This window comes from Vollenhovia emeryi, unplaced genomic scaffold (genome assembly GCF_000949405.1).
Source record: "Vollenhovia emeryi isolate VEMERY1.0 unplaced genomic scaffold, V.emery_V1.0 DF939140.1, whole genome shotgun sequence".
Lineage (NCBI taxonomy): Eukaryota > Metazoa > Arthropoda > Insecta > Hymenoptera > Formicidae > Vollenhovia > Vollenhovia emeryi.
This window is the reverse complement of record NW_011967226.1, coordinates 1,760,110-1,782,005: the sequence shown is the minus strand read 5'-3', so window position 1 is coordinate 1,782,005 and position 21,896 is coordinate 1,760,110. Positions and strand designations below refer to the sequence as shown.

Here is a 21,896-nt window from a genome sequence, read left to right as displayed (position 1 = left end):
CGCGGCTCGGACACGACTACGGCCGCTCGTCCTCGCCAGTAAAAGCACGCTCCCCGTAATTCCCCTACCTACCCGCGCGCCATGTCCCACCACCACTACCACCGCCGCCGCGCTGTGCTGTGTGTCGGCACGGCACGGCACCGTCGTCGCAGCAGCAGCCCAGCAGCAGCAGCAGCAGCCGCCGCCGCCGCCGCCACACCATCGTACCAGGCGGGCAAGCAGCCTGTATTCCTCGGTTCGTCGTCGCCCAGTGCCGAGCCGAGGATACGCGAATCCCGAAGGTAGGAGGCGCGGCGGCGGCTCTTCAACCTCTACCTCCTCTTATTTTCTCCTTCTCCTTTGCATACCCGTTCGCCAGAGAGCCGTCTTCCCGCGAGAATCTCGCGCGCGGCGTGAAGCCCCGTTTACACGACCCACAACTGTAACAGTACTCTCCCGTCCGCGTAATTACCAACGCGCACCGCGTGCGCGGTTCAAACTTTTTTTCAAATTCGCGCGTTCCTCTCCGCACGTACGAGAGAGGTACTCTGCCTCCTCCTACTCCTCCTCCCGCGTTTCCCCCACGCGGCTTCCCCCGAGAGGCAAGTATGCGCCGGAGCTAACGAGATGAAGTTTTAATTCGTCGTCGGAAACTCCTTCGCGAATCTTAGAGGGATCCTCTTTAGAGAGCCGCGCTATTTTACTACGTTGATCACTGCAGTATCGTTTCTTCAACTCGATCGATCTCCCCCGGGGATCTCGTCGATTAATTTTTGATCGCGTGGAACGGACTTGAGGACGAGGAAGGACCGAGTTGCGAGATGCGAGAGGAGACGCCGTCAATCTCGAGGGCTCGAACGCGAGTCTCCCGTTTGCCGATCGTCCACGATCGGCTGAGCGACAATCGACTTCCGTTATCCTCCAAGTCAACCCGAAACCGACCTCGTGCGTTCATCGAACTCGCACCGGTTTATCGCGTCGAGAGACGCCGATCTTTGACCGTCGCCGAGGATTGCCAACTGGAGGAAGTGTCGCGTGGAACGGACTTAAGGCAGGATCCAACTTCGCGGTTACTCCGAGTTTCGATGCGAGAGGGGACGCCGTCAATCTCGAGGGCTCGAACGCCAGTCTCTCGTTTGCCGATCGTCCGCGATCGCTGAGCGACTTCCGTTATCGTCCAAGTCAACCTGCCTTCCGAAAATCAACCTCATTTCAACTCGCGCCGGTTTACCGCATCGAAAGACGTCGATCTTTGATCCGTCGTGAAGGAAGTCGCGTGGAACAGACTTAAGGACGAGGAAGGACCAACTTTGCGGTTACTCCGAGTTTCGATGCGAGAGGAGACGCCGTCAATCCCGAGGGCTCGAAAGCGAGTCTTGTTTGCCGATCGTCCACAATCGCCGAGCGACAGTCGACTTCCGTAAAGGCCCGCGCCCACGAGGCCTAGAACTTGGTCCAAGTTCCAGTTCCGAGAAACGTGTAGCCAACCAACTTGTAGCTTTTGTGGAATAGCTGCAAATTGATTGGCTACACGTTTCTCGAGACTAAACAGTGGACACAGGCCTTTATCCTCCAAGTGCGTCAACCTGCCTTACGAAAACCGACCTCGTTCGAACTCGCGCCGATTTATCGCGCTCTCGTCGAAAGGCGCCGATCTTTCACCGTCGTCGGGGATTACCAACTGGAGGAAGAGATGATTTTCCAAAGCTCGTCTTCTCAAATCGCCAACCTTGGATTTCACGCAATTCTTTGTTTGCATAAAGTGATCGTCAGATCGCTACTCGAGAGATTCCAATACCTGTATTGCGCGTAAACTTTATTCTCAAAGCGAAATCTGTCATATAAATTATATCGTGACGATTTGTCACGATGTCACAATAATTGATCATTGTGCTCTTCAAATTGTCGTTTCGTTCATTAATTCGTAATCCGGCTTTCCCACCGACTACGATGATAAATAAAGAAAAATCAAGTTGGACGTACCTCTCGTGGCACACTGGCGTAAAATATGACACTATTTATCACGGAAAAATTGACCCTGAATTATAGTGATCACGCGCGTTACAGTAATCGCCCGAGTTTAACGACGGGTGCTCGAGAATCGATAACCAAAAGATTGAAATTCGTTATTTCGCCATCGTCCCGAATATTCGCGCGGTAAATAATGACCCTCCCCCTCCAGCGTGTGTAAAATTACGCGCGGAGAAACTCGATCGCGCGATTGTTATTGAAGGAAAGAAAAAAGGAAAGAGAGAGAGAGAAAGAGGAAACCCTACGCTTCCGGCCTACTTCCGCCGTAAAAATCGATACTCCCCACCCCCCTCCCCCTTCAGTCATTGAGATCACTTCGGTGTTTACGTCGACGACACGCACGTCATCGTTCACGGACGCGCGGTCGTGTTGTTTCGACGCTTCAATGAATCACGGAGTCGGGGACGGAGGGGGGAGGGGGGGCAGGCGAGGGGAGACGGCGACGACGAGGACGGGGTGGAGCGATCGAGGGGGACGCGGGTGACGGGCAAATTAGAGAAATGCGCTCCGATTTCGCATTCCTCCCTTCCCGCACGGGTGGGACGCTCTTTATTTACGTTGCCTCACCGTAGGCGCAACCCGCGCGCCTCGCGCAGCACTCGCCCCCGCTGCGCAATACCGCGGCACTCGGAAAGCCCCGTCCGTGTCAAATCGGAGATACTCTTTTTGGAGACTGTACCCGCACGCTATTATCTCCTAGCGGTGTTTCAGAAGAAACATAGGCGTCGCCGCCGACGGGGTCGCTCGGGCCCTCGTTTCGGGGGATTCCCTCCGTCCCCTCGTCCATCCTTCTCCTCCTCCTCCTCCTCCCTCCCCCCCTCCCCCACGCCCCGTCGACCGGACGTCCTACTAACGTGCCGTGCGCTACCGTTGGCGGCGTGCGCTCGATCGAAATGAAAAAGAGAGGAGAAACAATTAACTTGGCCAAAAAACACGACAGGCCGCCTTTTGTACGCGACGTCCCGCGCTGACTGCGTAAGCGCGAAATTAAATATTATACGTCGCGAGATACATATATACCGACACCTCTACGCTTTTACATAGTCCCTCGTCAGTCCCTTCTCACGTTCTACGGCGTAATACGAGTTCAAAAAATAAACTGCCAGATCACATCTTTGTACTGCGTGTGTAGCTTTTGTCAAGCGGCCGCCCGCTACTGAATTCTCGCGCGACGAATAATAAAGATCGGGATCGGGTTATCTTGTTTTAAATTCTTCGAAGGTAGAAGTGCACGTATGTGCGGGAGACATTAGTTTCGTTGAAAAGTCACTTCTCTTCAATTGATACGCGGTGTTGTTCGAGCGATAAAAAAGGAGCGTCGCGATATTAAGGACGATTTAGAGAGTGTTCTACCTCAAGTTGGAAACAATTATTAACGTCACCTTCGCTTCTTTCCTTGTCAATTTATTAGACGCTATTTTCTTCATTCAAAATCAAATCTTGCATCGTCCTCGTCACGTAACGCACGCATCCAACGTCGATTTGAGATATTTCGAATGTGTCTTGATTATCAAACGTACCCCCTTTCCGTATAAAAACCGCGAAGTTCGCGAATACCCGCGGAGTTGTCGTACGGACCCGATCGTAAAGGCCGAATCAGACTAGCGATTCCCGACTCGGATTGAATTGGGATTGGCGATTGACTGCGATTGTCCTCTAGCCAATGGGAGTCGATTAAATCGCTGGCTGCTCTGCTCCCATTGGTTAGAAGACAATCCCAATCCAATCCGCGCCGACAATTGCTAGTCTGATTCGGCCTTAACGGTAGAATCGGACGACGATAGAATCCCGGTCAGGGGACGCAACACAGATTTTCCGGGAAACAGGAGGAAAGGCGAGAGTAAAGCCCGTACCGGACTACGGATTGAGATTGGGATTAGATTGAAATTTGACCAATCAGAGTAAAAGTTACTGAACTTGAGATTAGTAAACTTTACTGTGATTGGTTAAATTTCAATCTAATCCCAATCTCAATCCGTAGTCTGATACGGGCTTTATGGCCGATTTTTTCACTTCCCGATAAAATTATCCGGAGGTTGATCTCAAGCTTTAGCCAATCACGTGCATGGATCTGGTAGTTTATCTCCTGGTTAACTTTAACCGCAACATAACTGGATGTGAAGAAACCGGGCATTAGAGAGAGAGAAGGAGGGAGAGAGAAGCGTATAAATACGGCGCAATTCCACCGCTCGGAATTTTCTATTTCCTAGGACGGGCCCCCGGGTGGCGACGCCACTGAACGACCGGCCGGTCGGTCGGTCGGTCGGTCGGTCGGCTCGAAGCATCCCTCTCGCACTCCCTGTACAGAAAGGCTCTCTACCCGCCATGCCACGCTGCGGCGTGCTGCGCCACGCCGCGCTGTGCCGTGCCGTGCCGTGCCGTGCCGTGCCGTGCCGTGCTGTGCCGTGCCGCGTCGCGGTACGGTTTGCCGTGCCATCCTCAGCCGAGTAGCGTGGCTAGTTGTTTCTTTTCTTTATTCCTTTGTCGGAAAGTCGGCGGCAAGTCTCGTTTTTAAGAGGCGGCAGAGAGGGCCGGGTGAACGGCGAGCGGCGGGACGCGGCGAAGGGGGTGGGGGGTAGAGGGAGAGGCAAAAGGGAAACGGCGCGGCCGGCGAGGGGTTACGAGGGGGGAGGGGGGGGGCGGGATCGGAGGGAGAGCGGGATGGTGGCTCGGCGCGGCCTGGCCTGTTCGTCGGCGAGGGGAAATAAAACGCGCGGCTCAAAAACGCGGGTACAGACTAACCTCGAAATAACGCCGGCAGCGTGCACAAACTCTCTTTCTCTCCGACTGTCCGCGTGTGTTGAATTCGAGTCATCTATTAATAATAAACTATTTCCAGATGCCACCATCGAGAGCTCGATCGCTGCTCTCTGTCCTTTTCCCTCCCCCTCTCGCTGGCTTCGCCCCGAGCGCTTTGATCTCGCCAGCGATCTCACCTGTGCATCGGATGGACGCGCGAAGGAGAACCGAGACCGATTACAATTCGGATCCGCGTTCGATTTCGTATTAGTCGCGTATCGGCCGGCGCGTTTCCAATCTCTCCCGTAGGCGAGCGAACGGTAAGCCATTCTCGCTCGCCTCGGAGATGGAGCGCGACGAGGACGTTACGTCAATTTCAATTATCCGGTCGCCGTAAAGGGAGGAGAGACGGATAGCTGGATAGCCGCGTATCCGCGACGTCAGCGTCGCTAATTAGACACTCGGGGCTGAAGAAGCTTGTCACGCGGATCGGGGGACGTCGCTCGGACCCGATCCGGCCGGTCGTCGCGAGGCGAGGCGAGGCGTCGCGCGCGATCGCGCCGATTAGACGGTAACGGCGTCAAAAGGGCGAGGTAAATATTTATCGCGCGAGGGACGATTCGAGGATGGGCGGGAAGAGGGCCGCGGGATGCGCACGGAGGTCCCCGAGAACGCCGGACAGGATACGGAGAAGGCTGTAATACGGTTTCGCCGCGAGCGAGCGAGCGCGGCGAGCCGCTCTCTCGCCGCGTTCGCCAACCGGCGTCGGTCGGTTTTGCTTGGACTCTCTCGGCGAAGGTTCGCCGGATGATACCGGGCGGGAAAAAGGAAGAGAGAACGCGAAGGTAGGGGACGGAGAGAGGTCGGAGGAGCGGAGGAACGAATGGACGAACGAACGAACGAACGGACGGAGCCTTGGTCGTGTTGCGGCGCGGGGGGGAAAGGAGGAAGCGGCCGGTGCGTTTGATCTCGGCCGCGGGCGCCGACAAAGCGCTCGTCCACTCTCCTACAACGGCGGGCCGTCCCTTGGGTGAGCGCGCGAGAGCTGTGTCCATGTGTTCGCCGAGAAGGAGAGCGAGAGAAACGCCAAGCGGAAAGGAGGGAGAAGGAGCGAGCGCGAGAAGGACGAGGCGCAAGAGAGAGAGAGAGAGAGAGAGAGAGAGAGAGAGAGACACGAAAAGGAGAAAGATCGCGAGTTACCCCGGCGTGGCAAGAGGGGGGGAGAAGGGGACACGAGGATCCGTTCCACGATTCATCGTGCTGTTGCGCTCGCTCTAGCATGGCGCTCCGCCACGCCACTCCCTCGTGGCGGTGGTACCCACACATGCACGCGCGCGCCCGTACGTGCGCGCGCTCGCGCATCATCGGGTTTGCTATTAATAAATAATGCTCTCCGTAGTCCGCATTACAACTAAGATTCCTTCCCACACCATCTCATCGCGGTTGTCGCCATCGTCGTCGTCGTCGTCGCAGCCGCCGCCGCCGCCACGAGGATGTATTCTCGATTTCGAACACTCGACCGCTCGTGAACTCCGCCTTCTCTCCTTCTGTCCCCGGCCGACAACGACGGACATGCGGTCTGTCACATCGCGCGGAGGGACGCATTGATGTTCACGGCCTTCTCTCTTTCTCTCTTCCCCCCGTGTGTGTTGGATCTGTACGCGCGCGCGCGCGCGCGTTTCGTGGGATCGCCACGATGGAGAAACGCGTCAATTATTTCACATCGAGAAAAAGTTGCACCGGAGAAAAGAGGGAGATAAAGAAGCAGAGAGAGAGAGAGAGAGGAGCTGCTGGACCAGCTATGATCGTGGCCTGACGCGAGAGAATTCCCTTCTTTCCACAAAATTACTAAATCCATAATGAGATATTGATTCGTCTGTAATAGTCCGAAACGTTTGTACATTAATTGAACGGTAAACGCGATCTCAACGTATTTGCGTGCACGCATTAAAATTGCATCACGTTACTCTCTACCCCACTTGCTCGTATTTAATATCGACGCTTGAAATCCACCCGGGGATTGACGATTCAAATTCACCCAATAAAGTAAGCGACGCACGTAAGATTATCAATTCCAACCGAATGCTGAGACTTTGTTAATCGCCGGAACGCGCGATGGCCTTTGCCCGGTTAAATCGCGCAATTACACGCGTTTAATTTGCGGGCGCAAAATTAATCGAATTACAAAATCCCCGGGCGATCGATAACCCGACGATAGCCGTTGGAATAACGTGTGACACATAAATGATAAGGGGGAGGCCTTTGAAGTCCCCGGTTTCCGCGCCCAATAAACCGACAAAAGCAGCCGCCGCGCATTATAAATTACGGCGTTCATTAGGAAGGCAATAGCTGCGCGCGGTAATAAGAGAGGCATTAAGAGCCCCTGTACACACATATGTATAAATGTATATTATATTTATGTTATACGTGTATGTATATATCTACGTGACTCGAAATAAAAAGGGACGAGAGAGAGAGAGAGAGAGAGAGAAAGGAGTGAAAAGTCGGAGAAACGTCGAATTAACGCGAGTGATTCGAGCGCGGCTTCCTCGAGCACGAAAGCAATCGGCGATAGAGGAGCGGCGATAGCGCGGCGAAAAGCCCGAAGAGGCGTTTCTTTACGGCGACACGCAGCGAGGCATCGCGACGCACGGCCGGCCGCGCTCCTCGACGACGAGTGTTTTCGTTCATTGAGGATCTCGTGTTCGTTTTTTACTCCGGCCGCGCGGAACACGGCCGTGGTCGCGATTGGACCGTTGCCCAGGTTGAGGGGAAATAAAAAATAGAACGCCGGCGAAAAAGAAGCGAGCCGACGCTCGCGGCGGACTTTTCTGAGAGCGTTCGCCGCGTGAAAGCGCGGAAACTCGGGCGCTTTGATCCGCCGCGACGCAAAACGCGAACTGAACCATCGATCTTTGGCAAACCTTCAACTAACCGAAGGAGTAAAATGTATAGTTGTAAACGGATAGACAGAATCGTCTCTTGGCATCTCACGAAATATTAAATTGTTAATTTTCGTGCAATTAGAGAGTTCACAGATTGGAGAAAACGATTTTATAGGATTGAAACGGATTGAAGCAGGTTTGCTTTTCGAAGCCCCGAGAATGCCACGGAGATGCGGTCGATCCGTTCGCTCGAGATCAATTCGTTCCAGTGGTTCCATCTGGTAGTCGGAATCGCCACTCGGCGTTCCTGGAGAACACCGGCCCGCAGTCGCAAGCGGTACATTTTACCGGAAGAGATTGCCACACGACAAAAAGATTACGTCACAGCAAAGATGCAACGCTCTTTTGGAATTATTTGCAGTTACTCTATAGCAACCGAGCATGTTATTTAGTTAATTTACATTTGGGATTTCCTGCTCTTGATGCCGTTTCGTGCGCACGTCTTGTACGAGAGAGCAACATGCGGCTCGGGGAAAAACTTTGTTTCCTACTAGGTAATTGGCTTAAGAAATAGTAAACTAGAAAACGAATTGCAACAGATCCATTTCTGCTTCTACGAAACTGAATGATGTTCGTAACTTGACGGGAAATAATCGCTTGCTTATCATCGATGAGGAACAAGAGTCAGAATTGAGGCACGATCCCATACAGCATAGAGAGTTTCCGTTAGACGGTAAGAAACGCCATTTCGACCAGAGAAGGAAACCTATTTGAATTTTAATCGGATTGCTAACACACGCGATCCGATCGACGCTGACCTTCGGACATTATAAGCTGACGTGTTTTGGAGGGACGCAACGAGTCTACCAAATTCGGCAATAGATATAGGCTCTAATTTTCGGCAATAAACGGCGTTAACAAGGCAATAATTTGGGCAATATTGGAAAATGGGTTTTGGTTAACAAAAAATTTCACAATTCTGAATTGCCCTAGTGGCACAATATTGGCGCGATATTGGGAAACAATGTAAATCTTATAGTATTTCCAATTTTGGTCCAATATTGTAATGGACGCCTCCTCTTATTTAGCCAATATGTCTATGTAGCAATATTGGTTATTACATTGTTAAATATTGGCCAATGCACTTCCAATATAAATCTAACATTATATAATTATTATCGTGCATTATTTACATTTACTCCATGGTCAATATCGGTAATATCGGCCAATGCATTTCTAATATAACCAACATTGGACCAATGCTTAGCCAATACACTGTGCTACCAGGGTACTCGAAACGAAATAAGTACACGGAGAGAATTATCTTTTAAAATTTACCCTGAAAATCATGTAATCGTGGGACAACATGACAGTTCGAAGAGTTTTATGAGTTTTTTTTAAATATTACCATACATCTTACTAGGGAAATGTATAATACAATTTCAAAAAGTCTTGTAACATTCTTCAAAACGCCACGTTGTTCCACGATTACACGATTTTCAGATAAATTTTAAGAGAACATTTTGTACCGATCTATGTACACAGGCAATGTAGGAAATGAAGATAATGACTGGAGAAATTCATTGCCATTTTCGGCAATAGGTGTACACTTTTTTGAGGCGCGATAAAACTCTTGGAGGACCGTGTTCTCGTTTAGGAAATACGTCACTTGGACTCCGTACTTTCGTTAAACTTGGCGAACGGTGCGAGGAAACCGTTTGTTTCGTAGATCCGGAAAAAAAATCGCGGCGTATCCAGCGCGACATTCGTTGACCTTTCGTACGCGCGCGATGGCGGCGTGGCGATGAACCGTGACATAAATTACAATAATTCCGCGTCGGCCGCCGGCTCGCGGCGTCCTGTAATTCGATCTTAATGATAGCGGCAGCCGTCGAGGCGATTCGCGTAATTTCGCGATACCGGTTCGCTCAAAACTCCAAACCGGTATTACGACGACGAATCGCTGCGAGAAAGAGAGAGAGGGAGCGAGCAGGGCGGAGGAAAAGGGGGGCGAAAGAGGATCCTAATCGGTTTTAATAGCGCGCGGAGAATCGTTTCTTGCATATTATATATATTGCGAATGCGTCGTAGCGTATTCGCCGACGTCATTGACGGAGCGAAATCCCCGTTTCGCGTACAGTTGATTGTGCTAATAGAATTCAATCGGGCACCGGAAGAGCAGAGGTTGCGTGTTAATAAATCGCTATATAAGGAAACGACGTTGTAATATCGGCTCATTAGCCAAGAGCGGTTTTTTCCTCGTTAATCGTGGCTTTCTGACTGCTCCCTCGCATTGTGTGTCAGTACCGTCGTAAGTGAAGTTGCGATCGATCCGCGGATTCGAAAGACCGTGCGTTTCGTCGCGATTAAATAGTGTAATTGAAAATATTGTACACTTTTTGCGACGTGAAAACTTAACGACGTCTAAAATTTATTAAGTTTATATAGTGCTGTGTGCAGTTTAGAATTCATAAAAAATTCCCTGCTTAAACCGTCTGACATTCGACATCTTCGCTATACAAGATGAATAATCTTCCGTGGTCTCGATTATATTGCAACCAAAATTCTTATGTAAATTAATCCGCAATTATTTTCCACACGGAACATACTCTCTAAAATTTGTGAAGTGAAAATACTGCCATGGAGTGAAATGTTCACCCTATTGGCGTGAATATTTCCTCCAACAGAGTGAATATTAACTCCAATGGAGTAAACATTTCACTCCATGGCAGTATTTTCACTCCACAAATTTTAGAGAGTAAATATCTATTTAGACATCTAATGGATATCCACAACAGATATTAAGGATATCCACGAATATCTAAAAAATATCCGTTAGATGTGCTTTAGATAGATACCTATATATTAGATATCCATAGTAGCTGGGATATTATATAGATATGTATTTTTTTCATTTCATGAAAAACCAGTTGCCAATGCATCAATTGCAAACCACATAAAATAAAATATCTAATAAATATCCAGTGGGTATATATATATATGCACTGAATATTTATTAGATATTTTATTTTACGTGGTTTGCAATTGATGCATTGGCAACTGGTTTTTCATGAAATTTACAAATGCGAGTTACTGCGGACGGTTTGTTAATCTGACACGCATAAGTAAATTTACATTACTTACACGGAATTGTGTATTAATGTATAATATACGTTATAAAAAATCCCTTTCTGTAAACGACAGACAATGAAGATATTGGTGTTCGTCGTTGCATCGCTCATAGCAATCGCGGGATGGACCGAAGCTCGTCCGGGATGGGAAAGGTTTCCAGGGCCTGGCTACCAAGATGGAAGAGGAAACTATCCTAACCGCGGTCCTTGGCAATATCCACAACGAGTAGAAAACAATGGGTTCAGTTCCGACGTCGAGTGGGTGTGCCAAAACCCACGGACGAACGACATAGTATGCAATCACAATAACTTGCCCGATAGGAAAATGTCTCAAATATTGTGCAATAATTGCATCATCCATAAGGTGAAAATTCCACAATAATTGCATTAAGACGATTTCCCCAGCGATTTTGTAGGAATGAAAATGATATGTGCCCAAAAATTAATTAATTCAATTTAGGGGATAAATCATGTACAATGATTTCGCCATTTAGAGGAAAAATCGCCCAGCAACACAGTTACCTCTAATAATTGTTTACAAAAAATTTAGTGTGAAACGCGTTTACCGCTGGACGTGCCTTTATCTCGTCTCGCGTGAATTTTACTTACGATCACGAGACGCCTCGTAACGGCAGCTCGTCGTACCACGGCAGCGATTTAATTAGGCAAATATTCTGCCAAGGTAAATCACCAAAACGCAGCTGTTTTGCTAACTTGCTACTATTGAGAAATACATTGTGCACATATTAATATTTGATGAAAGGTCTCCATTTCTGCATATGTTGTTCGAAATATGTACGCATAATTCCAACATTCCAAGTTTCATTTCGTCACACGATTTTCTAAATATTTTCCTATCGGGATTTAAAATCCTTATCAAATGTTTCTCCAACGAATCCATTTTTGGCGTATTGAAAAGAACTTCTCAAGATATAGGAAAAATTTTCTCGTACAAATTTCGATCAAAAAAGAAAATTAGAGAGCAAAAAGATGGTCCATTGAATTCACTCAGTTTGCTGAACTTTAGATATCTCATGGTCCAGATTGATTTTCAAAGTATTTAAAAAATAAAAACAGACATTGATACATTTGTATGGAATTTTACCGTAACAGAATGCAGATATGTTTAAAAAACACGTTTCACGTTTCGTAGATGATTATCGCCTCCGACGACACACGACACACGCCGCAACAATATCCCGACAGGAGACCGTGGCAGTGGCATAACGTTTCACCAGGCCAGCATCATTCGCACGGAAACCATGGGACTCAGCCAATCATCGTGGTCGAAGAAATTCCAAGCACTGATAAGAGTCGAATACCACCGCCACTTACGCCGACCACGGGAATTCCTATTAATAACGACAAACCTACGCAATCACCGCCTTATCACGGCGGAGAAGGGAATATCGATATCAGACTAGGAGAATAGTTAAGCAGAATAATTTGTATTTCTTATATTTAATTAAGTCGCTTTGATTAAATGATTATTTAATTTATCATTTTGTAGTTCCTTATGAACATCCATTATTTTTACTTATATTATGGAAGTCATAATTTTTAAACAAGTATTTTATAATAATGCTATTAATAAACTGTATATATTTTGTGTAATTTGTTGAACTTTCAACGGTAAAAAGTTAATAATTAAATAATTGATAAATTAGAAAAATTCAATAAACAAATTACTATACATAGAACACAAGATAACTGAATAAATATATTATAATTTTTGTATAGATATGTATATTAGATTTAAATAATTTGTAAAAATGTAGTACTGCATAAAAATCCTGTTGTTAAACATCTGGACGTAATACGAAAAAGATGCACCTGTTTCACCTTGCGTTTAGAATTTTATATTTTTACGGTTTAATTTGTTTCTTGTCTTTTGCAAGAAGCTAATAATAATTGTTTGGTTAAATTCAGTCAAGATTAAGAGAACACGCCAATCGGTCTCGCGAATTTTACAACAGTTGCAAATCAGTTTTTCTGCCGAATTCTGAATATCTTGGATCGAAAGCGACTTACATCTCTAATTACACCTGTGCGGAAAAGTCTAAAACCCGGTTGTTTTCGACGGAGACGTTAACCTCTTCACGCTCGCGATGCTACTTTCTGCGCGCAGCCATATTACTTTTCATAGCATTTGGACCGAAATGCTATTGGTCGCAATGTTTGCTCGCCCTTCTTTTTACATCACGGTGTGTTGGCCAAACCTGAGAGAAACCTGAGAGCGGCCACGCCGGTGTTTTATTGTACTTGATACCGTTCGCTCGGCTGATTCCAGCGCCTTACACCCTGCATTTGGAACTATTTCGCTACACCCATTCTCAAGCACTGCCGATAAAGTCTCCACTTGGTGTGTGTCCGCGCTACGCCCATTTTTTCAAGCGGGTAATGCAGTGCCCAATTTTGGTTGTGTTCCGTGCTGCATGCATGAAATGTCGGGAACACGAGAGTGTTCTTAATTTTTCGTAACAGGAGTAATCATTGATATTAAACTAAAAGTGGATGTCAAAACAAAAAATGGATGTCAAACTCCTGTGCTTCTTAGTTTAATGTCAATGACATAATATTGTAAGTTTTCGAAAAGAATTTTATTCTGTTTGTATTGACTTGCGTTGATTTCGTTTTGTGGCCAACATTCTTTTGAGTTGCAATGTCCTGTAATTAAACTTGTAGATTGATGAATTCCTTGAGAAAGACCACAACCCGTATGGTCGAAACGTCGGATTTAAATAAAGACCATCCAAAAAACCATCTGCTAGCCTAAAGTCGTCTAACAATTCTTTTTATCGTTAATCAACTACTGGCCATTCACATTTTTTCGTTGCTGACATATAAATTACATGTATAATTGCAAAATATAAAAAACTTGCTGACAAGCTACGTCGTACTCCTTTTGCCAACAAAATTTGTAGTAGATTGTTCTCGATAAGCTTGGTTTACTATATCTTTGATTATAACTTTGCATTTTCTGGTTATAAATGAATTTAAATGATGCCTCTCTCTTAGATTTGAATTAAATTTTTATCCGATAAAAACAGACCAACTTAGAGGCCCTCTACCACCCCCGCCGAATTCTTATCGGCGGTCCTCTTTTGTTTGCGTTAAATTGCGTTTTTACATTTTTATAACTGAATTAATTTTATTCACAACTTATTTTGAAATATATACTAAAATATAGAAAGAGAGATAAAGTTACATAGTGAAACTAAAAACATGATACACAATAAAAATATGTACAATTTTTCATTATGACATAAAATTACATATGAACATGATACATGTGTTTACAATAATACGCACCTAACTCTTACAATGTAAAACATTAATAGAAAATGTTACACAGTACACACAACGTGTTACATATGTGGCCTGTGCTCATAATTGTGCAACATTTTTTATTAATGTGCAAACGAAAAATCAAATTGTAAAGACAAATTTATCGATCAATTACAAACGAAACTCTATCAATTAAAAGACTATGTGAATCAAATTGAATTAAAATTTTATTCGATAGAAACAAATCGACTTATACGTATAGAGACCCTCCGCCACCCCCGCCGCATTTAATCGACGGTCCTCTTTTCTTTACAATTTGATTTCTTACATTTTTCTTATAACTTACTTTACAATACGCATAATATTATAAATGAAATATTCGGTATACGTACAATAACGCGACATTCTTTTTACGTACTTATATGTATTAATCATTGTTATTTCGTTAATTTGTTACCTAAAATCATGTCCCGCTATCCCTAACTATCCGAATCCCTATACCTACCCGTATTCCGATCTATACATAGACCTACTTATCCAATTTCTACCTACCCGTGTTTCAACATAACGAACCTATAAATCTTTAATTAACCGTGACGCGATTTTCTAGCGGTTTTACTTGGGGTTTAACGCGACCGCGGGATTTAATAGGGGTTTCACTCTCGCACATATGCGAGAATGTATGTATATAGAAGCGTAACCCACCCGAATTGTGACAAATTAAAAGAAATCAAAGTATACTTCGTACAGCACCTTACTTAGGTGCTCCATCAGAGTGGCCAATATTGACCACTTACCTCGTTGTATTTAGTCCTTCGGTGGGCCAGATTGGACCTACCTTTCGTTGCTCCCGGCCATACAATCTGGTCATTGTGACCAGAGATCAGGAAGAAAGAAAACTCCTTCCATAGTCGGTTTATCACCGACAGATATTTCGTATGTTTCAAACTACATGCGAGCGACAATTGTATCGAAAAATGCACGATCAGGAGAGAAGTTATTTAAAGAAAAAAATTTAATTTGAAAAATTTAATTTCTAAAACTGATCAAAGTGTAATTTTACTTCCGTTTTCAAAAGTATTGACCGTATCTTCGTAACCCGATCCTTAAATATAAAATTCAAGCACATAAATATAGAAAAAAATGTTACTTTGCGTTATATTTACTTTAATTACATTCCGCGATAAAAAAATTAAAATTTATAATACGGATGAAATTAAACAATTAATAATTTCTTGAACATGTGAAAAACTGATCGCGAAAACCGACCGCGAAAATCGTTGCTCCTGGCCATACAGTCTGGTCATGTTGACCAAAGATCAGGAAGAAAGAAAACTCCTTCCATAGTCGGTTTATCACCGACAGATATTTCGTACGGTTCGAACTATATGCGAGCGCCGATCGTATCGAAAAATGCACGACCACGAGAAGTTAAAGAAAAATATTAATTCAAAAAACTTTACGGTATTTACGAATCAAATTTATGGTTACTTCCGTTATTATTAAAAAATGTTGACCATCTCTTCGTAAATTAATCTCTGAATTCAAAATTCGAGTAAATATAGAAAAAAAGTACTTCGCGTTAGAGTAATTTTAATCATATTCCACGATAGATTGAAATTTATAATATGGATAAAATTGAACAATTAATAATTTCTTGAAAACTTTTCTTGAAAAACTAATCGCGAAAACCGACCGCGAAAATACAAAGATGCATGAAACTACGCATGTATTCATGCGAGACGCATCTTGAAAGTACGTATATCACATCTGAATGTAGGTACATACACAGAATAAATGAGGTGAGATCCAGAAAGAAGGAACTTGCCGCACGAGTGACACCGATATTATAATTGAATATTACAGTCAATCGATAATTTCAAATAAAGTACGAAAATAATTTCAAATTTAAGCATTCTCGACAAAATATAACGAAATCTCACGTCATATTATTTTACTTTATACATATATCAATTCTTTAATTCAAAATGGATAGGCTACGAGAGATTAGTTGGCCGAATACATCGATAATATCCGTCAAAAATGAGCTCAACATACTCTGATTTGTAGAGCTCTATTTAATTAAAACGCGAAATTATTTCTAACCTCTCCATTTTAACGTAACGGATCTACGAAATGTATCTACAATCTACGATCAAAAAATGTAGATTCCGTTACTTTAATAAAAAACTTTTTACTCACCGACACGATGCGCAGCGGAGTTGCATCTACGTTGATTCTGCAATGGCGCCCGATGCCTCCTCCTCCACTCAGGTGTCGTCCTCTCAATATCTCAGCTATCCTCCGACACACTCGCGAATTTACACTTCCGTTAGTAAAGTCCTTTGTCACTGTCACTGGTATATCGAAATGATACTTTCTGGGTTTTCTCTGTGTCCGATTGTCACTGATTTCGATTGTCACAGAGTTCGATTGCGCACTACCCAGTGAGAAATGATTTGTCGATCGATGTCAAAACGATGTCGAATCGACATCGATACCGTGAAATTGACGTCGATTCTACATCGTTTCGACATCGATCGACGAATCATTTCTCACTGGGTACGAGCTGTTCGATTACTTATCACTGACATAAATCGCGAGAATTCAGCGATCGCACGATGATATCAATCGCTGATTATTCGCAGAGAACGAACGCGGTTTCTTCCCGCGCTTGTCGCAAACGCGTATCAAGAAAGAATAATACGACATGCGAAGCGGCGCGGGCACAATCGATCAATTTGACAGTCATAGCGTGAACGATCCTGTGTACGGCACCGTAAACTCCTCGGCCGAAAACCAAGCGGATTTCAAGAAATGATGTAGCGCCGACACACTCGCGAATTTACACTTCCGTTTTTAAAGTGACTTCTCACTGTCACTGTATCCAAATGCCACTTTTTCCGGTTTTCACTGTGTCCGATTGTCACCGAGTTCGATTGCCACTACGATTACAACGTCGCACTGATACCCGCACAAATCGCTGACACAAATCGCGGGAATTCAACGATCGCACGACGACATCGAGCATTGATTATTCACAGAGAGCGATCGCGGTTTCTTCCCGCACTTGTCGCGAACGCGTATGAAGAAAGAATAATACGATATGCGAAGCGGCGCGGAGCACAACCGATCAACTCAACTGTCGCCGCGTGAATGATCCTGCGTCGTAAACACCGAAAAAAGCCTTCCGGTATACGATGGCGCGCAAAAACATCGTACGTCACCGCGCCGAGAGAAAAACAACTACGAACGTTGAGAATTCGTTGCTACGTCATTTCTTGGAATCCGCGCTCGGTTTTTTCGGTGTTTACGACGCCGTACGCAGGATCGTTCACGCCCCTGTTTAAAATAATAGATAGAATATGATCAGATTACCCCATACAGCACATGATATTCGGAGAACGTTCTAAGAATGTTCTAGAATATTCTAGAACATTCTTAGAACGTTCCCCGAATATCATGTGCTGTATGGGACATTAGATTGCATGTAATTTCAATGTAAATTAATAAGGCTCTTATTTATTTACATTGAAATTGCATGTAATCTAATGTAATATTATCATATTCTATCTAATATTTTAAACAGGGGCGGCGACAGTTGAGTTGATCGGCTATGCCCGCGCCGCTTCGCATATCGTATTATTCTTTCTTGATACGCGTTCGCGACAATTGCGGGAAGAAACCGCGTTCGTTCTCTGCAAATAATCAATGATCGATGTCATCGTGCGATCGTTCCGCGATTTGTGTCAGTGATTTGTGCGGGTATCAGTGCGACGTAGTAATCGTAGTGGCAATCGAACTCAGTGACAATCGGACACAGTGAAAACCGATAAGTATTAAACGCTAATGTTATACACTTGATAAATAATGTCCCGTGTCTCTCAAGACTCGAATCGCTAGACTCATTAAATTGACGAGCCGAGAAATCGCAAGTCCCGAAAAGCGAAAGTTTTGGAAATCCGCAGTTCCGATACGAGTTTCCTACGCGCTCGGACGAGTCCTGTCGATTTCTCTTAAGACTGGAAGCGCTAGAGTCATTATTGACAAAGATACAGCCACTTCAAGTGGAGATGACGAAATAATATGAAAAAGTCCCGAAAAGTAAAAGTCTTCGAAATCCGCAGTTCCGACTGTTATCTGAAGACGCTAATACGACAGATTGGATTTGCATTGTCCACATGAGAAAACGTTGGTGTAAATATCGTGCAGACAATTAATGTAATTTCGAATTTCTCAGCGCAATCCTGAGAAATAGGCGTAGCATGGACACGCACAGAGTGGTGACTTTATCGGCGGTGTCAGAAGACGCACGGCAAACTAGTTCCGAAAGGAGAAATGGGCGTAGAGGCGCGCAAAACGGTCACAAACGCCGGCGTGGCCGCTCTCAGGTTTCTCTCCGGCCAAACTCTGATTAGAGGGTGTCTCCAGCCAATCACGAAAAACGAGGCCGCGCGTGGCAGCTCTCAGGCTTCTTCTCTGTTCTATGTCTGGTACTAGCCATTAGGTCTGTTGGTGCCGAAGTGTGGAGACTGTGAGCGTGGAACCAGTGTTGGTTTATACGCGAATGCGAAAATATGGCAAGTTCGTCACGGTAAGCTTCGCGAGAAATGAATCTCACTTTCGGCCGCCGATCATTTGAAGGTCGACAGCGTGTCGTCGCGAGTCGCGCTTGAGATCGTATTCGGTATCGCAGCTGAAGAGAAGGTTAAGTTCGCGTACAGCTGTACGATTTTATTTGCTGCACGAGAGACGCACTTTTGTCGCAGGAGTCAATATCAGATTAATCGCGAGCTGTGATACAAACCGTAACATTCGCATCGAAATTTACTTGCATAATGGCGAAGCTGCATCACGCTTCAATATTAACGCTTGCAATTTACAATTAGACGTGAAGTCAGAACGAAGAACTTTGCCTGTTAACACTGGCAGAGACATACGAGAGATTCATTCGCCTCTAACAATCCTAAACAATCCATCTCTAAAGCAACGTCAAAATGCGTAAAGTTATCGCAAACGAGACGTGTGTACTCAAGAAATCTTTCTTTTCTTTTTTGTTGAAGAAATTCTACAAACAAAGTTTGTTGTTACGCACATCCAGATGCTCCACTTATAGAAGATTACAGGGCGGGAGATCAAATTTGTTCGGAATGCGGATTGGTCGTGGGGGACAGGTAAAGGAACTGTAGATACGAGCGTAAAGCTGCGATAAATTCGACGCTGATACATTTCTCATTGCAGAGTGATAGACGTGGGCTCAGAATGGCGGACGTTTAGCAATGAAAAGTCAGGCGTGGACCCGTCGCGAGTTGGCGGCCCAGAGAATCCACTTCTCAACGGCGCGGACCTGTCGACGATGATTGGGCCGGGAACGGGCGCCGCGTCTTTCGACGGCTTCGGTACCGCCAAGTACCAGAATCGGCGTACCGTTAGTAACTCAGTCCCTTCCACCCGTCACCTTGCGCGACGAGATCGTTGCTGAAACGAGACCTACGTTCTTTTCAGATGAGCAGTTCCGACCGAGCTCTGCTGAATGCGTTTCGCGAGATCAACAGTATGGCGGATCGTATCAACTTGCCGAAAACCATTGTGGACAGAGCCAACACGCTGTTCAAGCAAGTGCACGACGGCAAGAACCTCAAGGGTCGCGCGAACGACGCGATTGCCTCCGCGTGCTTGTACATTGCCTGCCGGCAGGAGGGTGTGCCGCGTACGTTCAAGGAGATCTGCGCGGTCAGCAAGATAAGCAAGAAGGAGATCGGGCGGTGCTTCAAGCTGATTCTCAAAGCTCTCGAGACCAGCGTGGATCTTATCACCACCGGTGACTTTATGTCCAGATTTTGTTCCAATCTGGGCCTCCCCAACATGGTACAGAGAGCCGCTACGCATATCGCTAGGAAAGCAGTGGAGATTGACATTGTACCTGGAAGATCGCCCATCTCTGTTGCCGCTGCAGCAATTTACATGGCGTCACAGGTACGCAGAACTACAGCGAGCGCTGCATTCTTTTCCCCCAGCGTGAATTCGTGAGAAGTGAAAAGTTTCATTGACGAATATTGAATTCTTCAATGAGATATTTCACTTTTCGTGAGTCCACGCCAGAGGAGAGGAGTCGTATAATCGAGCCCTAGACCGAGCAGTATTTCACTTTCATGCATTTGTATCCTACACAGGCATCGGAAGACAAGAGATCGCAGAAGGAGATCGGCGACATCGCCGGTGTTGCGGACGTCACGATCCGGCAGTCGTACAAACTAATGTATCCGCATGCGAGCAAACTCTTTCCGGAAGATTTCAGATTTGCCACACCGATCGATCAGTTACCACAGATGTAAAGTTCGGAAAGTTTTCTTCCGGAATATATATATTTAATCGTTTTAAAGGAACACTTGTTTTCCATTACGAGCATAAACTGATTATGTCATTATTTCACACGGGGGGGGGGGGGTTACATTCCTAAATAATTTCAATGCAATTCGTTATTTTCTTTTATCCATAGACAGTAGTGTATGTGTTAATAAATTTCCCTTCTCTCTTTTTAATCGATTTTCTTCAGAATGCATTTTTCCCCGAGGATGTATCGGCGCTTACGTGGAATATATTTAATTTCTATGACATTTTATACTCTGCGGTAATAAAAATTGTCTCGTGCGGTTCTTCGAGTTGCACGCAACTCGGCTTTCCGCTATGTTCTCGTATTTATAACGGAAAACAAGTCCGTTCAGAGTATCGCGCTGGTGTAGCAGATAAGACAACTATTTTTCCATCTGCACGTAATTAGAACGCAAATTCTTACAGGATGGCCTCCCATTATTTGACATACATGCGTAAGACATGCATACATACGTAAGGATTTGTAGTTGACATGATTATATAATTAACTGTAATTATATATTAATTATATAATTATTATACAATTTTCTATGTGTATATAATTGGTATATATATATGCTTAATTATATAATTAATATTTATAAGGATATACATATAGTAACATACAAGATTAGACGGTTTAGTAGACGTACAAGATGGAGGGGAACAGGAAACTGTGTATATATGTATACGTGTGCGTGATTATATGTTCAATTCTATGTTTCCTACAAAGTCCTTGTGTATTTCCTCGATAGGATTTGGCCACTGATTCCGAGCATCTTTTCGCAAATACGCATAAAGCCGTATTATCGCAATCGAGATTGTCGTACAATAAGGATATTGTATAAAATTTATTCTGTGATATTTAAAAAGCGAAAGGAGAGAAACAACATTACCGCGAGTGTTTCGTCAATTTGTGCCCGACGCATACGATATTCTCAAACGCATGAAAATGTACCGGCTGATTACACGCCGCATTACACGTTAATCCCCTGTGTTCTTAAGACAGTAATAAAATTCGAATTTGACCCCTGAGAATATTTGTCAGGCTCTGCGCGGGATGGAGGAAATATTAGGAATAAAAAATGTTAGATATTAAAGCAGAGATTAAATACTTCGCAATGAAAAGGAATGAAATATGAATGTGGAAATTGTATCATAAAGTTAAAATCCAGAATATCTGTGTTTCAGCTTGTGAGTTTAAACAATACAGATTTAATAGTTCCTCTGTTGTGCGCGGATCCTTATTCCTACCGACGAGCGTTTTAAACATTTTAAAGTTTGAACGAATCAATCTGGCATCCTCTGGCGCTTATTCGATGTACAGTTTGTGCCGTGCGACTGAGGTCTTTACGGAAATGTCTTTGCAATCTTGCAAATGTGTTCGAAGCGTCGATAGTTACACGAGTATGAGTACGTAACGCGTCTCCTTGGCACGCGAACTGTATTAAGCCTTGTGTCCACGATCCAA

General features: G+C 45.0%; 2 protein-coding genes across 2 annotated transcripts; both read left to right on the top strand.

The window, feature by feature from the left end:
- The first annotated feature begins 59 nt into the window (after window positions 1-59).
- On the top strand, window positions 60-12,264 carry LOC105567168. Its single transcript, XM_012021791.1, has 3 exons — window positions 60-281; window positions 10,839-11,057; window positions 11,919-12,264. The coding sequence occupies exons 2-3, from the start codon at window positions 10,842-10,844 to the stop codon at window positions 12,195-12,197; spliced, it is 495 nt and encodes a 164-aa protein (XP_011877181.1). The 5' UTR covers window positions 60-281; window positions 10,839-10,841; the 3' UTR covers window positions 12,198-12,264.
- Window positions 12,265-18,503: 6,239 nt separating this feature from the next.
- LOC105567165 (transcription initiation factor IIB) lies at window positions 18,504-21,463 on the top strand. Its single transcript, XM_012021789.1, has 5 exons — window positions 18,504-18,647; window positions 19,117-19,227; window positions 19,295-19,481; window positions 19,559-20,029; window positions 20,227-21,463. Exons 1-5 carry the CDS (start codon window positions 18,631-18,633, stop codon window positions 20,386-20,388), a joined length of 948 nt encoding a protein of 315 aa, XP_011877179.1. The 5' UTR covers window positions 18,504-18,630; the 3' UTR covers window positions 20,389-21,463.
- Window positions 21,464-21,896: the final 433 nt, after the last annotated feature.

Bases quoted from the DNA above. Each gene is read 5' to 3' on its own strand.
- LOC105567165 (XM_012021789.1), top strand. The intron at 19,228-19,294 runs GTAAAGGAACTG...TTCTCATTGCAG, and splicing joins GGATTGGTCGTGGGGGACAG to AGTGATAGACGTGGGCTCAG. The intron at 20,030-20,226 runs GTACGCAGAACT...TATCCTACACAG, and splicing joins CAATTTACATGGCGTCACAG to GCATCGGAAGACAAGAGATC.
- LOC105567168 (XM_012021791.1), top strand. From the start codon at position 10,842: ATGAAGATATTGGTGTTCGTCGTTGCATCGCTCATAGCAATCGCGGGA. The intron at 11,058-11,918 runs GTATGCAATCAC...CACGTTTCGTAG, and splicing joins ACCCACGGACGAACGACATA to ATGATTATCGCCTCCGACGA.